Source organism: Danio rerio, chromosome 3, assembly GCF_049306965.1.
Source record: "Danio rerio strain Tuebingen ecotype United States chromosome 3, GRCz12tu, whole genome shotgun sequence".
Taxonomy (NCBI): domain Eukaryota; kingdom Metazoa; phylum Chordata; class Actinopteri; order Cypriniformes; family Danionidae; genus Danio; species Danio rerio.
In genome coordinates this window covers 11,250,724-11,270,720 of record NC_133178.1, presented here as the reverse complement: position 1 = coordinate 11,270,720, position 19,997 = coordinate 11,250,724, and the positions used below count along the sequence as shown (strand labels likewise).

At 37.7% G+C, this 19,997-nt stretch overlaps 3 protein-coding genes across 4 annotated transcripts in view; 1 reads left to right on the top strand and 2 right to left on the bottom strand.

Moving 5' to 3' along the window:
- LOC141381148 (uncharacterized) overlaps positions 1 to 19,997 on the top strand; it is a 587,543-nt gene that overhangs the window by 507,033 nt on the left and 60,513 nt on the right. The gene's annotated exons all lie outside the window — the stretch shown is intronic.
- Positions 421 to 7,913, bottom strand: cyp2k17 (cytochrome P450, family 2, subfamily K, polypeptide17; the record flags this gene model as incomplete). Its single annotated transcript, NM_001042778.2, is given in 9 exon segments — positions 421 to 763; positions 841 to 982; positions 1,065 to 1,249; positions 1,334 to 1,475; positions 3,663 to 3,842; positions 3,926 to 4,086; positions 4,183 to 4,332; positions 4,519 to 4,681; positions 7,672 to 7,913. Coding segments are annotated over 9 exon segments (1,512 nt in total). The 5' UTR covers positions 7,873 to 7,913.
- Positions 13,523 to 19,464, bottom strand: cyp2k21 (cytochrome P450, family 2, subfamily k, polypeptide 21). Of its 2 annotated transcripts, none has more exons than XM_073944166.1 (9): positions 19,252 to 19,464; positions 18,302 to 19,169; positions 16,695 to 16,844; positions 16,456 to 16,616; positions 16,169 to 16,348; positions 15,867 to 16,008; positions 15,599 to 15,783; positions 15,367 to 15,508; positions 13,523 to 14,551 (listed from the first exon to the last, which is right to left on the bottom strand). In XM_073944166.1, exons 3-9 carry the CDS (start codon positions 16,807 to 16,809, stop codon positions 14,364 to 14,366), a joined length of 1,113 nt encoding a protein of 370 aa, XP_073800267.1. In that variant the 5' UTR covers positions 16,810 to 16,844; positions 18,302 to 19,169; positions 19,252 to 19,464; the 3' UTR covers positions 13,523 to 14,363. The 2 variants fall into 2 exon arrangements, with proteins under 2 accessions (XP_073800267.1, XP_692555.2); XM_687463.10 differs by having other exon boundaries at positions 19,007 to 19,169.

Here is a 19,997-nt window from a genome sequence, read left to right as displayed (position 1 = left end):
ACATTAATAATTTTTCCTGATTTTCTATTCTGTGGTGCATATTTAGCTCCTAGCCTGACTGTATTATCCTGTTTACTTGTTTGTACCCACATTTCAACCTACACATACAAATATTATTATCACAAGTGCTCACATTTACATTTGCAAGCTCTCCAGTTTCGCTACTGATTTACCTTCATATCATTTCCTACTGTATAGCTGAGACTGTATTTGTGCATGTTAATGTGTTAAAATAACCGATGATTAATAATTAAAAAAAGATTACACAATATTTGAAAATTTGAAAAACTTAATTACTCATAAAATCTCCTTTAAAATTGTCTAAATTAAATGCTTAGCAATGCTTATTACTAACCAAAAATTGAGCTTTTGATGCATGTACATAAGACATTTTCAGAGAACATGGATTATGATCTTTACTTAATATTCAAATGATTTAATGCATTTTAAAAAATCTAAGATTTTGACCCTTACAATATTTATTTATTTTCTAATTGCCAAAAATATACCCCTTTAACATAACACTGAATGTGTGTTTCAGGGTCACAAAATGTTTCTATTTTGGTTGACAGATTTCAAAAGCGTTTGATTGCACACAGTTTGTGTGGAGACGGATTCAGAGTCACTCCGACCGTTCCTTTGAGATCCAGCTCATCTTCAGACACTCCAGGTGGAGTTGTGAAGCGGTAGCTCTGAAGGAGAGACGCGAAGAACAGGAAGAGCTCCATCCTGGCCAAACTCTCTCCCAGACAAACCCTGCGCCCTGACCAAACAGCAAATATATTTTATTCCAATTCACATGCTCGTTTCTTCAAAACTGTGTGTTTATATTGATCATACCTGCAGAAAAGGGCATGAAAGCATCTCTCTTGACGAACTGGCCCTTCTCATCAAGGAAGTGTTCTGGGTAAAAGCTGTTTGGTTTCTCCCATTCACTTTCATCCTTCAGAACAGACGTCAGCAGAGGAATAACAGTGGTCCCCTATAGAACAAATAAAAAGACTAAATTAAAATGTGGACTTCAATATATTTTACTTATTTTAATACACATTCTTCTGATAGACCTTCTTGATGAAGTATCCATTGAAGGTAACATCACAGCTGGTCACATGAGGGAGATTCATGGGAACTATGTTGGCCAGTCTCTGAATTTCATGAATGACAGCATCTGTATATGGTAATTTCTTCCTGTCTTCCACCACCGGCTGACGTCCACCAATCACTCTGTCAATCTCCTCTTGAACTCGATCTGCCCACAAATGCAACATATTTGGTGCTTTGACCTACAATGTATTCAACACTGAAGGAAAATTCTTCATATGACTATTTTTACCTTGTATTTGAGGGTATTTGGCCATGAGCATCAGACCCCAGCGCAGAGTTGTTCCTGTAGTATCAGTACCAGCAGCAAACAGATTTCCCACCGTCATGAGAAGATTCTCTGCATGAAAGTATGAGTCCTTCTTGCCTAATTGCTAATAAATAGAAATCCACACATCATTGAAGCATTTTTTAAAAAGTTAATGTAAACTATTTTTGTTGGTTATAATAAATTTAATATGCTTAGGCAAATGTATAATGCTTGTAAAAAACAACAACAACAGCACCATTGTGTCAAATCAACCAAATTTAAAATTTACATCCAAAATATATCACAGGTTTTTTGACCACAGATAACATGTTATATTTTACCCCTAGCTCCTGGAGCATCCTAAACAGCAAATGCATCATGGCACGATGCAACTGACTCTTAAAGGTAATGAGAGATGAGTCTCTGATTGGTTTAATGCACGTTATGCTCAAAACACACCCATAACTCATTAAAGAGCCCATATTATGGGTTTTTGAAAATTCCCCTCCATGTAGTGTGTAACACAGCTCTAAGTGAAGTGAAGTATCCAGCTAAGGCTTAAATCTGTAAGTGTACAGTATTTAAAACGGTTGATTCATCTATAAAAGAGTCGACTCATAGTGCTTCAAACGAGTCGCCTTGATACCGAGTCATTAGGTGTTTCGCCATGACGTACGAACAAATCAAGTTATTCACGTGCACGCGCAAACCCGGGAGATTTCAAACCTGAGGCCCCGCCCTCTGACGCAGAAACCCAGACACACACACACCCACAAACACACGCACACAAACATGCCGGTCGACTGAAGTCACACTGCAGATGGATATTATTGAGTCTCTACCCAAAGATGAAACCTCAGCATCATAACCAAGCAGTTGGAAACTACTGGAAACTTCTGCAAACTACATGCTACAAAGAATACTTCATCGGGTTTGTTAAAGGAAGGATCAGTAAAGAGTAACTTACTGCTGGACGTCAGGATGGGTTCCTTCCTCCATTTCTCAAGTGTAAGTACGTGCGATTAAAGTTGTTGCCTCGTTGACTCTAGCTTGCAAATGTATTTAGTTGTGACTTGTTACTTGTAACCGAGTGTACTGTATCAGGTTAACTGGCTATATTCTCTTATCGCGTGCAAAGTCACGTTTAAAACGCGACGCGTGCTGCTTTGTTTACGGAGCTCCATGGACGAGGGTAGTGTGTGTGTGCGCGTGCGCTGTCGTCCGGAGGTATATGTGTGTGTTTGTGTGTGTGTGCGCGCGTTGTCGTCCGGAGGTGTGTGTGTGTGTTTTTGTGTGTGTGTTCGCGCGCGCGCGCGCGCGCAAGGACGAGGGCAATGTGTGTGTGTGTGTGTGTGTGTGTGTGTGTGTGTGTGTGTGTGTGTGTGTGTGTGTGTGTTTGTGTGTGTGTGTGTGTGTGTGTGTGTGTGTGTGTGTGTGTGTGTGTGTGTGTGTGTGTGTGTCTGTGTCTGTGTCTGTGAAAAGAGCAGAGTGAGACAAGCTATGTGATCTCCTCGACAGTTTTTGGAGTTTTTGCTCAATAAAATAGATAGACGTCTGTATTTTCAAGTCAATAGTCTGTATTTACATTGACCCACTGGCAGCTAAAATCCACGCCTACACTATCAAGCGTGTATGAACTGTGATTACTTTATATTGCTGATTAGCTGTTTGGCATTTCACTCTGACTGAAGGCAGTCGACCAATCGCAACAGACTGTCATTGGTCCAATCAGCGCAGATTAGCTTCGTGCTAAGGAGGGGTTTGGGAACAAATGAATCACTGGACGATTCATACAGGAGTCGCTGGGATAATTAGGTAAAAATAAATGCAGATTATAAGACCATGAAAGTGTTTTTTGACCTTGCATGCATATTAGACTGTTGTTGGAGACCCTTACAACCAAGATATGACCCTATTTCATGTATAATATGGGCTCTTTAAGAGAATAAGCACAACCCTGTTAGACCATGCGCCGGGGCACAGACCATATTTTTCCATCCTTAAAAAAGCAAAAGTGGATTCGAACACAGCCTTAATGCTTTTGCGACATGTGCTTTAGACTTTGTGCCTAGATCGTTAAAATAGAGCCCTTAGTTTACCGTTTTTTGGTTTTACACCTTTTTTTCTTCTGTTGAACATAAAAGAAGAAATTTAGAAAAATGCTGGTTACTGGAACCCATCGACTTCCATTGAAGGATAAAAAAATACTGTGGAAGTAATCGATGCCATAAACGAGAATATTTCAAAATGTCTTCTTATCTGTTCAGCAGAACTTTCTCCTGTATTTCAACGCAACATAGTTTTTCTGTACCTCATCACTCTGTTTGCGGATGAGAAAAGAGTCGACAAAGCCTCTGCGGTCGTGTATATTCAGAGTCTCCTGCAGGCCAGTGATCAACTTCATAAATTCTGCTCTGTTTTTTAACATGTTTCTCACGACAGTCCTTTTGCTGTTGAGGAATAGACCCAGCCATGGAAAGATATTGTAAAGCTGAAATACATACAGAGGAAGATATGCATCAATACGTTAATGTCATTTGCAAACTAAATTTCTCAAAAATCATATTTCCATACCATCATTGAAACTGATCCGCTAACTCGAATATTTTCATTTGCTCTATCAACCATTTCTGTGAATCGAGGGTCTGTGTATTCAAATCTGCTGCCGTACACAATAGACGAGATGATGTTTGACACAGCGTAGTTCACAGGCTGTGTTGTGTCAAAGGGTTTCCCTGTTAATAAAAACAGCAACAAACGTCTCTCATTGGATCTTATAAACTAAGAGGATGAGTGAAGATGTCCATTTATGTGTCTTGCTCATCTCGTACCTTCAAACTTATCAAATTCTCCTTTGAGATGATGAATTTCTTCAATGATTTTCTCTTCGCTCCCTCTTTTGCCCATCCCAAAGTCTCGCAGGTTGCTAATAGCGAAGCGTCGCATCTCTTTCCAGCTTTCTCCATTAGAAAAGAGGATCCCTAACCAATAAAATCAGTCAAATACAACAAACATCTTTGATACTATTTAAAAATGTTCTTAACGTAATAATGGGACTGCAATAAACTCCAATGGCAAAGGTGCAACCATAAAAAAATGCAACAGTTGGATCAATGGGCCTCTATTACACTTGAATGATAAAAAACAAAGCACTGGGTTATTCTTACCATGATCATTAGCAAGTATCCTGAAAATAGGTGTAATATCTCGCTCGCCAAACTCATCTGCATAATTCACAAGAGCTTCTTTAACAGTTTTGTGTCCAATAAGTACGACGACTTTTTTGGGACCCAAAAACACTTGGTACACATTCCCATAGGTTTTGGACAGCTGGAGGACAAAAAAAAAATAAATAAATAAAAAGCATTTACAAAAAAAGATTTATATGATGTTTTTGAATCATATAGTAAAGTGTTCTACACTGTACAGTATTTACAACCCTTACCAAATGCTACAGGATAGTAATATTACCTATAATAGTAAACAATAGTTTACTGATTAACTTTTTATAAATACTGTACTGCAGTGTACTTCAGTTTTTACTAGAGTACACTGTGATGTATTGTAGTTTATACAACAGTTCTGTCTGGTTCTCGAATCTGATTGGCTGATAGCCGCGATATATTTAAGTAATATCTGTACAGCCTTTTTACCCTTTGTATATTACTCCGCCCACATACAGCCAGCAACAAGCAGACACTACAGTTTGACAAATATTGCAGCTGTTAGACAACAAAATATTCTTTTGAGGCTTTTTTTAGACGAGAATGTAGTTGTTTAGATTACAACTATGCAGTTTATTTATAAGGACAGTGCCCCTTTTTTAAAATATTATAATTTCTGAGAGACAGGTTGTCGGCCATTAGCCCCTTTTTTTTTTTTTTTTTTTGAGAATATTCGTTTATTTATTTTATTTATTTATTTATTTGTGCAGTTTTAGAACACAGAACAATCAAGGGCAATAACAACATTATATTGAAGAAAAAAAATAAAAAAATACAATTATTAAAAAAAAAATTTTAAGGCTTTAAATTAATTAAGTATTTTTGTTTGTTTGTTTCTTTTATCGTGCATAGGTTATGACCTATTTCTATTTTAAAGTGAGTAAAATTAGTTTTTTTCCCTGCCCATTAACATTTATGAATGAAAAATGTGATGTAAATGGAAATCGGCATACTGTGAGCCTCAGACACCACTGTTTACTCGTTTTCATGTAAATTTCACAAGCGTGAAACCCCAGTGGACAACAGGCCAATCAGATGACAAAACAAACTATGGCGAGACTCACGTGCCATGCCCTCCTCATTTGCATGTATGCCTACTTTAGGTCATTTATCCGGAAATGACAAAAAACATGAAGAGCGCACCAACTCATATGCAGCTCTGAGAGAATAAAAAAGCTCTGAAATAATTAATATGCACACCTCAGGCTGCATTTGATAAGCCAAACGTTTTCTAGTGATAGAAAACTGATCATTTTCCTACCTTAGTTATTTTAAGACTATATTTCACTTACTATGTATGTGGGACTTTTGTTTTACAAATGCAAGCCCCAAATTGTTTACTATATGTTATGAAATGTTTGTGGCTGGAAGTTAATACTTTATATATTTATAAAATATATTCATATTATTTATCATATTTCCCATTAATGGTATTTTATTAACATCTACCCCACTCCAACCCTAAACCCAGCCATCACAGTAACGTAAAAGCAGTAGTTGAACCCAGTATTACTTATGTTATCTATTAAATTACCCAAACAATTGTATCTTTATATAATGAGGAAATTTAAAAAATAATAATAATAAAATAAAACATCTTTTTCTTTGAATTCCAATGCAATATTTGTATTCTTCTTAACGAAAAAGAAAAGATCACACCAAAACAACTGTGTATAAATACAATCATAAAGTAAATGAACAATACTCTCTTCTTTATTGTTACAAACAGCAAATTTTAAATCAACATCTTTACCAATTTTTTTCAATAACCTGTTTTATAGGATAAATACGATGAACAATTTTAAATGATACCGCTCTAATTTTATTTGTAATACAAAAACATCTGGAAATCTTAAAAGTGTCGTTCCAGTTAACATCTTAAAATTGTGATCTCCAATAACCAATGGCTGAAGGAACATTGACAATCTGACAATCTTACTTTTTTTTTTATTTATACCTTCCAATTTAAAAACTAAAATCTAAATTTGTATTTTGAACTAGATCATTTTCTAACAATTTCTTAAGCTCTGAGGGAAAACCATTAACAACCATCATATACTCTTTGACAGGTATATAAAGAGAACATTTTTCTAGAAACTCTAAATAGGTAAGCACATGACCATTACTATTTAAAAGTTGAAGAAACCAGCAAAATATCATTTCTAAACCAATTAATGTAAAATAAGATATTTATTTCAGTGTGTAATATATCTATTATTCTAAATTAAACATTTGTGAGAGGGAAAGTTTGATTTTGTATGTATTCATCCATGATAGCAATGCCTGCATTAGCCTGTCTTTAAGCGAAGACGGGTGATGATGTTCATCCACAAGATGTTGACAGAGACGCATAATAAGCCCTATGAAAAACCAGCGTAATTTCAAGCTACAGCTGATCAAAGCATTATTAAATAGGTAAATTACTCTCTAAGTTGATCTCTCTCTCTTGTATGTTGTAGTGCTGTATTTATACCATAGTAGTATTGTGATCTCCCGATTACAACAGAGAAATACTGGGAGATATCTCTGTAACTTAGAATGATGGCTTTTCATGCAGTAAGGCCCTAAAATAAAATAAAAATGTGAGCAAAATCACCAATTTTGTCATTAGTTTAGACATTACGCTAGAGATTCATTCAAATACTAGCTTTAAAATGACGTTGGTGAACGGCTTCTGCTCTTCTGACGTCACCTGGAGATGTGAATGAATAGTAGAAGAAAGTAGTTCCTTATACAGGGTTTTTGAGACTCCCCATGTTTGATTTGTTTTTTTATATACACGATTATGCAGTCGAACTGTTGTATAAGCGCAATATCACACTCGTAGCAGTTTCGATGTGGCTATATATGCTCACTGGTGCCCTGCGGCCTCGTGCCAAGCACGCCTCCCACCAGTGCTGATATACAGCCACATCGCACTGCTACGAGTGTGATATTGCTCATATAATATAATATATCTAATAAAAAACTGCAGTGTTGGGTCAATTGTTTATGTTAACAAATATGTTACCATAGCAACTATAAAACTAATACAACAAAATAAATCAATTATATAAATGAAACATTAAATAAAGTATATAAATGTTTGGATCTCACCTCACAAAGGGAGTCAAAAGGTCTTGAAAGGTCAAGGGTCAGCAGGTTCCCCAGCAAAGGTATCGGTTTGGGTCCTGGTGGATCTTTCCTCTTTTTCTGAAATTCAGAGTCTCGAGAGAGCCGATAGAAAACCAGTAACAATAGCAAAGTGCCCAGTAATGTGCCTGCACTCGAAAAATGTAGCAAAGATTCAACAACCATTTTACAATATCAGAGAGCTCCACAAACTCTCTGAAGCATCCAAAGCTTCATAATACACATGTAGGAGAAACCTTTAGTAACTCCATGGAGAATTGATCACTCAAAACAAGGTAACCATGAGAGTACTGTGCTGGTGTGATTGCATCAGTATCTACACAGAGTACACACTTCAATTAAAGGTGCAGTAGGTGATCTAACCGGTTAGCATAATATCCTTGAAACACAGTCCCTCCCCTGCCATCCAAAACCACGCTTCCTGAAATCATGAACACGCACATTAAAGATGACAGAGATCCACTAGACCATGTCATTCGCCAGATAGAAAACTTTATAGTGCTTTACCCAGCTAGCAAAATTCATGTGGCTCATATCCGGCCCACATACCGAATGGAATGATGGCACTTGGGCCGTCCGCTCCTGATTGCCAGATCTGGGCAACAGTTAAGCCATAGCAATATCACATATCAGCCAGAATTCAACCAAATGAACCAGAACTGACCCTATTCTAGGCCACAGTTTGCTTTTATTCCGGCCCAGATCTAGCCCACACCAGACACTCACATCTGGACCACATACTGAATGTAATGATGGCTCTAGGGCGGTCCGCTTCTGTTTGTCAAATCTGGGACACAAATAAATAAAAGCAATACCACGTATTAGCCAGAAACCAACCAAATGAACCAGAACTGACTCTATTTCGGGCCACAGTTTGCTTTTATTCTGGCCCAGATCTGGCCTATTACTTCTAATAATGGATTAAACATTGGTAAGCATAAGTGAACTATATTATTTCATCTCAGGTTGTGCCTCACTTCATTTTGTTTGCAATGATGAACAAACTTTTCAAGCAAAGTTCTTAAAAGTTACAGCAGCTCAAAAGAAAATTTATATTAAGAGGTTCAGAGCTATGAGCCCAACTAAAGCAAACACTTTTCTCCATGATGGTGACTTTAGTCTATGTGGTCCACATACGTTTTAAGATAACTGGGTCACATTTGCCATATCTCATCTGGGCCGCTTTAAGTTTACAGCCTCATTAGCCTGAGCTAACTGTGCCCAATATTTGCCAAACATGGCCCGTATTTGTTTTAGGATAACTGGGCCACATTTGCCATATCTTCTCTGGGCCACTATAGGCTCAAATCCACATTAGCCATAGCTTACTGTGCTGAATATTTGCCAAAAGTGGCCCACATATATTTTAAAAGAACTGGGCCACATTTGCCATATTTTCTCTGGATCACATTAGGCTCACAGCCGCAACAGCCAGAGCTTACTGTGCCAAATATTTGCCAAAAGTGGCCCACATATGTTTTAAGATAACTGGGCCACATTTGCACCTACACGTGTGAGCCACTTTAGGTTTAGACCCAGATTACCCTTAAATAACTATGCCACATTTTTGCCAATTGTGGCTCACATTGTCACATCCGTCAGTGACCACCTGAGGGCGCTGTAGTGCACTAGGACTTGTAGGCATTACAGCGTACCAGGAAAAGAACTACATTCTCATACATACCATGTGGATACAACGGAACACCTACACTGACCTGTCATCACATCTGTTTTGTGTTACCAATGATTATCTGGACTATTTATACAACCATTTCACCTCTGTCTTGCATCGCGTCGTTTGTACTCCTTGTCCGAGTATCGAGTAAGTCCAAGATTCCGAGTTTGTTATTCTGATCCTGTTCTTGTATTTTGCATTAGTCTAGTTCGCGTGTCATTTGTCTAGTCTGTTTTCTAATTAGGTTTAGTTGTTTGAGTTTGTTATTCCTGAGCCTCGTCTCTGATTTAGTTTCTGGTTTTGTCGTTTATTTGTTACTTTGTATTCTTATCACCTTGTTGGTTGCACTGTAAATAAATAATCTGCACTTGGATCCGCACCTTTTTGTTTCTTGTTTTGATCACGCTAAAACGTGACACACATTTGTCCTCTGTCATTTGGGCCAAATTTATCATTTTTTACACGGGTCACATTGGGCTCACATGCAAATTACATTTTGCCATAAGGCCCAATGGCCCATATATGAATTAAAATCTTTGGCCCTCTTTGCCATTGTACAGATGGGCCACTTCAGGCTCACATTCATTTTGTCTGGGCCAAAGGAATACCACCAGTGCCACATAACTGTCTAAAGTGGCTCACATTCGTAGGCTATCTAAGTATAAAACTACAATTCTGAACGAAAAGCTGTTATATCTAAAACATTTTCAGTTATGTAGCAAACAAAACCTGCCATAATGTGCAATATTTCATGCATGCAAGCATCGCTGGTCTCACTCTCTCACACACTTTGGCCTAAAGCGACCACTGTATACTGTAATTTTACACTTCTTACTAAGCCATACATGCATGCTATTTCAGACTGAATATTCAAAGCAACATGGTAAACAGTGTAGGAAGCGCGTTACATGTTGTCATCGTACAATAATTAACCAATGTGAATATAAAACCAACCCCATCTCTGTAAAGCAGGCTAGGCAGAATAGCGCTGTTTACTGATGTTTTGTTGTCACATCAATCTTTCGCCGGAAAATTTCAGTGGCTGAACAACACTTCTGTGCATATAACCCATTCATAACAACAACCTCTACATCAGCTTAGCGTGACTAAAACTGAACATCACCTGTCTAAAAGAAATACTTCAGCAATGAAGGAGAGGGGGTTTGGGGTGTGGTGGGCGTTATAGTTTATAGTTTGGCCTAAATTGACTCATGTAACGTTAGCTTAATTCATCATTGAATATGAGCAGCCATTTTCAAGAAGCTGCATTTAAAGACACCATCACATTAGAAACATTTAGTGGAGAAAAATGTCATTTGCCAATAATTTAGCAAAGTTTGGACAACTGTTTGCTGAAATTACTTAAGCAGCATTATTTCTGCTCAGCATAGCACAATTGTGTGCTTCAACTCAATTCCTAAATTCTACAATGTATTCAATGTTGAAATGCACTTCTTCATATAACTGTTTTTGTCTTGGGTTTGACTGCAAATCATCAGAGTAATTCCTTGGGTTTCATCATAAGATTCTCCTCACGAAAGTATACGATCCTTCTTACCAGATATCTGTCAAACGCAATGCTAAAAACGCATATTTGTTTCCATTACCAATTTAATACGGTAAAATGTGTTTCAGGTCCTGGTGTCTGTGTGCCCTTTTTTTGACCTATGGAGCCAATAAAAGCAAAAAAAAAAAAAAAAAAAAAACACAACTGCAAAGTGTCCAACTTTGGCCAGTTTTTTTTTTTTTTTTTCAGTTTTTTTTTTTTTTTTTTTTCGGAGCTTCTCACTTTTAAACTTATAGGTAATGAATGGTGGAGGGAGCTTTTCTGAAACAAAATAAATATTTTAAAAGATCCATGGGAATAATGATGTGCTTACAAAAGCATGTACTGCATGTATGTGACACCCTGCAGTGAATCGTTAGGCTAAAACATGACAGGTTTGTTATTTAAACAGTACAGACATATACAATTGCGTGATTTAAAGTTGCCTTTTGGTTTATATATGCACTAAATATTATAATGTTATCTATTTGTAAAAATAGACAGTAAAAAAAACAAGCTGGTCTAAACTGATGTACAATATAATTACCACTATTTAACAAGAGCCCATTTAAAACTAAAATGAAAATAAATATGATTTAATCATGCAATGTAATTAATTATTGACAACAAAATGTAAATATTTACATTCATTCATTCATTCATTTTCCTTTGGCTTAGTCACTTATTTTTCAGGGGTCGCCACAGCCGAATGAACTGCCAAATTTTCCAGAATACGTTTTACACAGTAGATGCTCATCCAGCTGCAACCCAGGACACATCCACATTTACACACTTATACACTATGACCAATTTAGTTTATTCAATTCACCTACAGTATACCGCATGCCTTTGGACTGTTAGGGAAATCAGAGCAGCCGGAGGAAACCAACGGGAACACGGGCAGAACATTCAAACTCCACACAGATATGCCAACACGGTGGTATATACAGAAGCATGCAGAAGGACTTTTAATTTGTCAGTAATCTGGGTCAAACGCTTCCAGTGAACTGTACGCCGTTATAAAATTGGCACGTGTGCTTTCTTAACAAAAATCAACGATCTTCACTGCCTAAATGATATACGCTCTAAAGTGGGTCTCCGAATGTACAATAAACACTGCATTAAATTACATTTTTCAGCACCATGTCTTTAAAGCATTTAAATTTATTTTACTTCAGTTTTTCTAATGGCATTTCTGTGCTCGCCTGCTGATCAGCGTGGCTTTTTATCTCGCTTGAGGCTTCAACAACTAAATGAATGCTGAAGTCTATTTAACTGATTGTATCGTAATTATCTTACAAAATCGATGCTGTAAAAGCAAGTGTATGAACTTGAAAAAGTCACATTAACCGTTCACCGGAAGTATATCGGTATAGGAAGAAACACTAGCTCTGCATGTATCCTACTAATCCAGCCAGGACTTGAACCGGCAATCTTTTTGCTGTGAGGTGACAGTGCTAACCAATTAGCCACTGTGTCGCCTAAATATTTACAAATAATTCATAAAAAAATGATAAACTTAATATAACAACGGATGTGAAAATGAAAGCACAAATAAATGCTGGAATTGCTCAATCATTTTTAGTTGGTTTACGAAGGTTTCACGCGTCTTCTAACAAGTGTTATGGATCACATACTGTATGAATATTTTTCGATAGCTTTTATTAGCTTCAACCTGTTAAATTGACTGCCGAGTTCTACAGCTTTTTACACACTTTGCTTTCGCTCTTCCATTGCTGGTCACCTTCAGATTTCCTACTTATGCATTTAGCAGAAGCATTTATATAAAGCAACCTAAAATATAAAAATATCCAGAATATTAAAAATATATATAATATCAATATCAATAATATCACCTTTAATATCAAGGTTTATTTTTGCTACTGAAACTTCATGACTTTTTCAAGACTTTTCTAGAACTTTCAAGCATATTTTTATGATGTAATGTTTCATGTAATATCTACATACATGGTAAATAATAAGAAAAATGATGACGTTCAAATTTATTACAGCATATCACAGAACACGCAACAAACCATTTTGTTTAAATTTAACATTATTAATATTGTTAAGATTTTGATCATGCTTACACAGCACTAACAATGTGAGAGCAAGTTTTTGGGACAGAAAATAAGTAAAGACAACTAACCTATAGTCAAGTTAGAGCTGCACGATATATCATTTCAGCATCGATATCGCAATCCGCAAGTCACATCGCAGGATAAGCAATGGTGGGATTATAATCATAATGGAGTAAAAGTTTATCATCTGCATGCATTTTTAAAGAGACACCCTTCACTTGTTTCAAAAATGTTGAGTTTTCTTTTTCTTTTTTTTTAATGAACACATAAAAAATACAAAAAGAATTGACACAAGTGAAGTGTGAGTAAATAGTCAGTATATTTTAATCTTTGAGTAAACTGTCCCTTTAAGGCCTGTGACTGTGTGAACATTTCATTATTTCAAATTTTAAAACATCCGGCCACAAGAAATGTTTTGTAACTTTAATAAAGATTAAATAACACACAATGAAGACTATGCAGTGGTGATTATTCAATATCTGTACCTGAATAGTGAATACCCGAAAACTAGAATTCACTTTTATCTTCACTATATTTTATTTACCCATGCTTGTGATTTATTTGTTATATATTGTTAGAGAACCACTCCTCTAACTAACACAAAACAAGGAAAACAAAACAAGGAAAACGCGCTGTAATGCTACTTTACAGTGAACAAGACTCAGCAACATGTGTGTGGAAAAGAGGGATTTAAATAGTCCAAATAATCAATGTGTGAGTGTCTTCAGCTGTGAGAGTGCAATCAGTGTGGATTTGGAACCGGTTGTGTGTGAGTGTGTGTGGCATGACTGGGTGTTGTAGTCCCTAACATGGCAGATATGTTGTTCAAGGAGTGTGAATGTTTGTGTGTGAATGTTTACCAGCGACATCTGGTGGTTGTTCGCTGGTGAACATGACAATCGTGCAGCCCTAATTTAAGTATACAGATATTTGTTAAACAAATTGACTTTTTCAAACCTTTGTGGGTTTTTCTGTTTTTCCATGACTTTTCCAGGCTTTCCATGACCGTATAAACCCTGTAATATGCAATGACAAGTTTATAAAATAACAAGGAAACAAGCTATTTATAGGCCTGCAAGTGGAGCTTTGCAGTCTAGTATTGCTTCCAAAATCAAACAATCTGCAACTTTATTTATCGATATGTAAATGTTTCTCAAAATGTTTAGTGCATATTGAAGGATTATACTTAGAGTCTTTTAAAACAAAAGGTTCAGTAATTGGTTCCACCTTTTGCTGATTACAGTACATTTTTTTCAAAAAGTAAAACAAGTGCAAACAGCTCCCAAATCATACTGAAAAGAGCTGTTGTTTTGTTTTTGTATGTTGTTCTAATGGCCACTTATATTTTCTTGGATCAGGAGCGTCTGATTGCACACAGCTTGTGTGGAGATGGGTTCAACGTGATTCCAACAATTCCTTTGAGATCCAGCTCATCTTCAGACACTCCAGGTGGAGTTGTGAAGCGATAGCTCTGAAGGAGAGACGTGAAGAACAGGAAGAGCTCCATCCTGGCCAAACTCTCTCCCAGACAAACCCTGCGCCCTGAGAAAGAGAGAGGCTGTTCAACTGGCTATATTGGTATGGATCATGGATTTAAAACACTAGTTAATAGGATATATTTTCTTCAGCATCCTAAAGGCATCAGCTGTTGGCATTAGTTATGTCCAAGTATCAAACCAAAAGTTTAAAATGACTAAATTTGTATTTAAATTACTGTACATGAGTTAAACGTACCGTACAGAAAATATCTATTTTTCAAGCCCATCAGTTTACTGACATAACCTTGCCAGTTATTACCTCAGTAGCTTGGTGGGAAGGTCCAAACTCTCTCACTGATTTTCTGTCATCGGCAGCAAGTGTGTTGCCAGGTGGTGACAATGGCACAAATTTGCAGTACAGATTTAATGCAACATAGCACTCGTTGGCTTAAAAACAGGGTATCGTTTGGTCGTTCAGCCAGTCAGTCAGATGGACAGTCGCTCCACAGCGGCCTCCAGCGGCTTTTCACGCGAGAACAGCGCAGGCGCGAACGGCGCGCGCTCCTGAGAGGCGCTCGAGACGCGAAAAGGCGCGCACAGCGGCCTCTCGCGGATCCGCGAAAACAAAAACTGCTCGAATACGTACCACCCGGGACGTATTTCGCGGTCTGCAGAAACGTCCGCGGGGCTACGTTTCCACAATGAGCCCGGGTGGCTAAATTTAAGTGAAGCTCCTGATGCCGTGATCAGATTCTTATTGTTATGTTGACAGATTTTTACAGAAAACATACTGTATTGTATACTTTACTTAGCGCAGAGTATTCTTTGCTCTTCAAAAAATTAAGAACACGTAGTTTTCATATTCACATTTCACTGTACCTGCAGAAAAGGGCATGAAAGCATCTCTTCTGACGAACTGGCCCTTCTCATCAAGGAAGTGTTCTGGGTAAAAGCTGTTTGGTTTCTCCCATTCACTTTCATCCTTCAGAACAGACGTCAGCAGAGGAACAACTGTAGTTCCCTAGAATAATGGAGAAATGTTTAAAACCTTGATGTCCTGAACATGATTTGTCTTATCCATGATTTATATGCATTTATTCTTCTGGCTGACCTTCTTGATGAAGTATCCATTGAAGGTAATGTCACTGGTAGTTCTATGTGGAAGACTCAACGGCACAATGTTGGCCAGTCTCTGAATTTCATGAATGACAGCATCTGTATATGGTAATTTCTTCCTGTCTTCCACCACTGGTTGACGTCCACCAATCACTCTGTCAATCTCCTCTTGAACTCGATCTGCACACAAATGCAACACATATTTGGTGCTTTGGTCCTTGTGATTGATATTGGGGAAAAACTCTTTATATAACAGTTTTTACCTTGAATGTGGGGGTATTTAGCCATGAGCATCAGACCCCAGCGCAGAGTTGTTCCTGTGGTGTCAGTACCAGCTATAAATAAATTTGTCACTGTCATCATTAGATTTTCCTCATGAAAGTATGAATCCTTCTTGCCAGATTTCTGTCAAATGCAATCCACAAACCAGTTATATACTCCATCTATTATACTAAATTAATGAGCTAAAATACTCAGTGGCTATCAAGTCAATCAGATCTTTAGTAAATTGCAAACTTAAATTTCTGATTATTTCAGTGAAAGCTACCATTACAAATTTCCATACCTCATCGCTCAGTTTGCGGATGAGAAAGGAGTCAACAAAGCCTCTGGGGTCATTTGGATTCAGAGTCTCCAGAAGAGCAGTGATCAACTTTGTCATCTGGACTCTACTTTGGATAATATTTTCAACAATAATCCTTTTGTTTTTCAGAAATGGACCCAACCAGGGAAATATATCGTAAAGCTAGAAATGCACATTCAGAGACACAAGAAAGAGGAAATGCCAAGTGATAGATATTCTCCAGAAATGATTTTAAAAAACAGCCTACAATATTAGTTGGTTAAACTCACCCACATGGAAATTGATCCGCCAACCCGAACATTTTCATTTGCTCGGTCAACCATTTCTGTGAATTGAGGGTCTGTGTATTCAAATCTGCTTCCGTACACAATAGACGAGATGATGTTTGACACAGCGTAGTTCACAGGCTGAGTTGTGTCAAAGGGCTTCCCTGTCAAGAAAAAAAACACCAAACCGTTTCACACTGGACCTTATAAACCAAGAGCAGATGTTCATCTTTGTCTTGTACCTTCAAACTTATCAAATTCTCCTTTGAGATGATGAATTTCTTCAATGATTTTCTCTTCACTTCCTCTTTTGCCCATCCCAAAGTCCCGCAGGTTGCTGAGAGCGAAGCGTCGCATCTCTTTCCAGTTCTCTCCATTGGAAAAGAGGATTCCTGATCCACACAAAAGCATTCCACTGTGAGTCTCAGTAACAACATCAGTAGAAAAGCATGACTTTGGGCTCTATATTTCGCATGGTCTAACAGGGTTGAGCTTATTCTCTTAATGATTTATAGGTGTGTTTTGAGAATCAACCAATCAGAGTCTCATCTCCCATTCCCTTTAAGAGTCAGTTGTGCCGTGCCATAGCGCATTTGCTATTTACATGGCGGACTTTGTAAGTGTTAAAACTGAACGCTTTACTAGCAAGAAAACAGTTAGAGCATCTACAGCGCGAGACAAGATAAGGCCTCCTCATTTTCTGAGAGGGGCCTGGCTGCAGACCTGGTGCAGTGCAATCTTGGCTGCATCCAACGCTTTTTAATGTTCTCACCTACCCCCACCCCTAACCCTACCCGTCACAGTGACGTCACTCACTCCATTGAGTGCATTGTGTCTGACATTGCATCGCTGAGTGATGCAATCTCAGCTTGCGTCATAAAGGCTGCATCCAGATACTATTGCATTTTCTACTTTCACTTTCACTCTCATGGATAGCGAAACGTGTTGTACGCACAGACATCCATCAACCTTAATTAATTCAGCTTATGAAGCGCAAAGATTGTTTCAAATATATTTCTAAATTCAGCTCTAATATCCAGCAAACAAATAAATGAGCAATAATAATGAAGTGTGTTCAAAAAACTGAGTTATATCCAAATGCACATGCTGTGCCCTTATAGGGTCTAAAACCTGACAGGTAGGCAAATCTAAGCTTTTTTTTTTTTAATAAAACAAATATAAATATGCATATAATAAATAATACTGCTAATAATACTAACAACTTTACAAAAGCAAATTGTTATGAATAGACTACAAAAGCCCCTCGAGATGAAGAAGGCATGGAGGCAGTGGTTTTTATATTGATGTAGGCTAGAAAATAATATGTTTTGTCATATTTTAATCCTTAAATTATACCTTCATTTGTGAAGGTATTTGGGTATTGCTGTACATCCTGTGTGTATTAAGCAATGTGTAAGCAAGGCGCACACCTAACGTGCTCTGTGCTGGACTTACAGTAAGACCAGCTTTGATGTGGTCTATTCTGCAGTCGATTATAGTTCCTCAAAACAGCAACGCACCAGCAATGCGCCTTAATACGCCTCCTTTTTTAGACCAGATTGCCTATGAGTGCACATATGAGCGCAAATGCATTTGCTATTTAAACAACGTGGTGCAAAACATCAAAATGTCTCATCTGAAACTAGCCAACAACAATTGCATCGAGCCTTGCGCCGGGTGTATGATAGGGCCCTTTTAAAAAGTAAAAATAATACTTTTTTTTTTGAGGTATTCAGCTTGCTAATCATCTTTGAATGTGAGGTTAAAAACAGACTGGTCAATCACCTCTTATACAGTAAATTACATTAAAACAATTTTTTTTTTTTACCAACTACTGTTGGGAACTTACACATACTGTCACCGACTCGCTCCCAGTCATTCCCTTCGATGGCCAGCAGAGGTCACCATCACCGGACTACTGACATTACGTCATCCTCAGATACTGATTGCCACACACCTGCAGCACATCTCCTTGATCGCCACACACTCACATATTATCAGCACACACACACACACCTCAGTGCGAAGTCTTGTTCTGCCTCATCAAACACTACTGAGCCTCCTTGCCTGCTTTCCCCGTTGCTAAACCGGACTGTATATCGACCTTGCCTTGCCTGCCACCTGTCTCGAACCCAGCCTGAATACCGACCTTGATCCTAGCCGCCTGCCTCCGACCCATGCCTGCTATATCACTCTGTGTTTGCCTGCCGTCAGCCTATCGACCTAATACAACTGTGTTTTATGCGAGTTCGCACACTAGTACCATCTGTGTGCTCTTTATTAAACTGTGTTTAATAAATATACTGCAAATGGATCCCTCTGTGTCAGACCCTTCGTTACACATACGTCTTGATTAAAAACATTTTCAAGCAAACAACCACATAACGCAAGACATTTTTTTTGTTTTTCATTGATTATAGTGGCAAATGCTAAATTGTATCAGTAGTTATGCCCATTTAGCACATTCACAGGCCTGTAGAGGCCATGAGAAACTGAAAACTTGTGCAACATGTTTGTTTTGCAAAATTGGTTTGAGGTAGAAAAAAAGTCCCACCATGTTCATCATTCATTATACTAAAACCTGGTCCAATTTCTCGATCACCAAACTCTTCTGCGTAGTTCACAAGCGCCTCTTTGACCGTTTTGTATCCAACTAGGACCACTGCTTTTTCAGGTCCCAAATACACTTGGAATACATTTCCATAGGTTTTGGAGAGCTGGAGGACAACAGAGGAGCATATTTACAAAGAAATCTTGAAATGATACGCTGCCATTCATTTCATTTGATTGAGCTCTCACCTTAAAAAATGTGTCGAAAGGTCTTGTGAGGTCAAGGGTCAGCAGGTTTCCCACCAGCGGTAGTGGTTTGGGTCCCGGTGGCTCTTTTCCTTCTTTCTGAGATTCAGATCCAGATGACACTAAATACAAAACCAGAAACAACAGCAAAGCACCCAGCAATGTGCCTGTGCTGGCAAACTGCAGAAGTGACTCGACAACAGCCATTTTCTCTCTGAGCTTCAAAAGTGATGAACAGAATATGGTTTTAGCTGATATATGAAGGACCTTGTTCGACCAAACAAAATAATAATCCGAGTTAATATTTACGTAGTTGGGACAGTGTCATCAGCATGTGTATAACACCCTGTAGTAAATCATTAACTTCTACAGCCTGTTAAAACAACAGGAAACTTGTTGAAAGTAATAGAAGTACAAATGTTGTTTTAAACTATTTTTGCACCGATGTTATTGTTTTATTATTGATTAAGACCGTTTATCCATACTGTATGTGAACTTATTATATTGATATTACCTACTTTTCTTAACAGACAAATAACAAGCTGCTCTTTACTGACACACAAAGATACTGTGACTTATCTATTTTAAAGCAGATAAACCTCCAGCAATATATTATACTACCCTTTTATGGTTTTATGAAAGCACCAATCTTGCTATATTAAAATGATAAGAGGTAAGGTTATAATTAAAAATGTTGATAATTCATTCATTCATTTTCTTGTCGGCTTAGTCCCTTTATTTATCCGGGG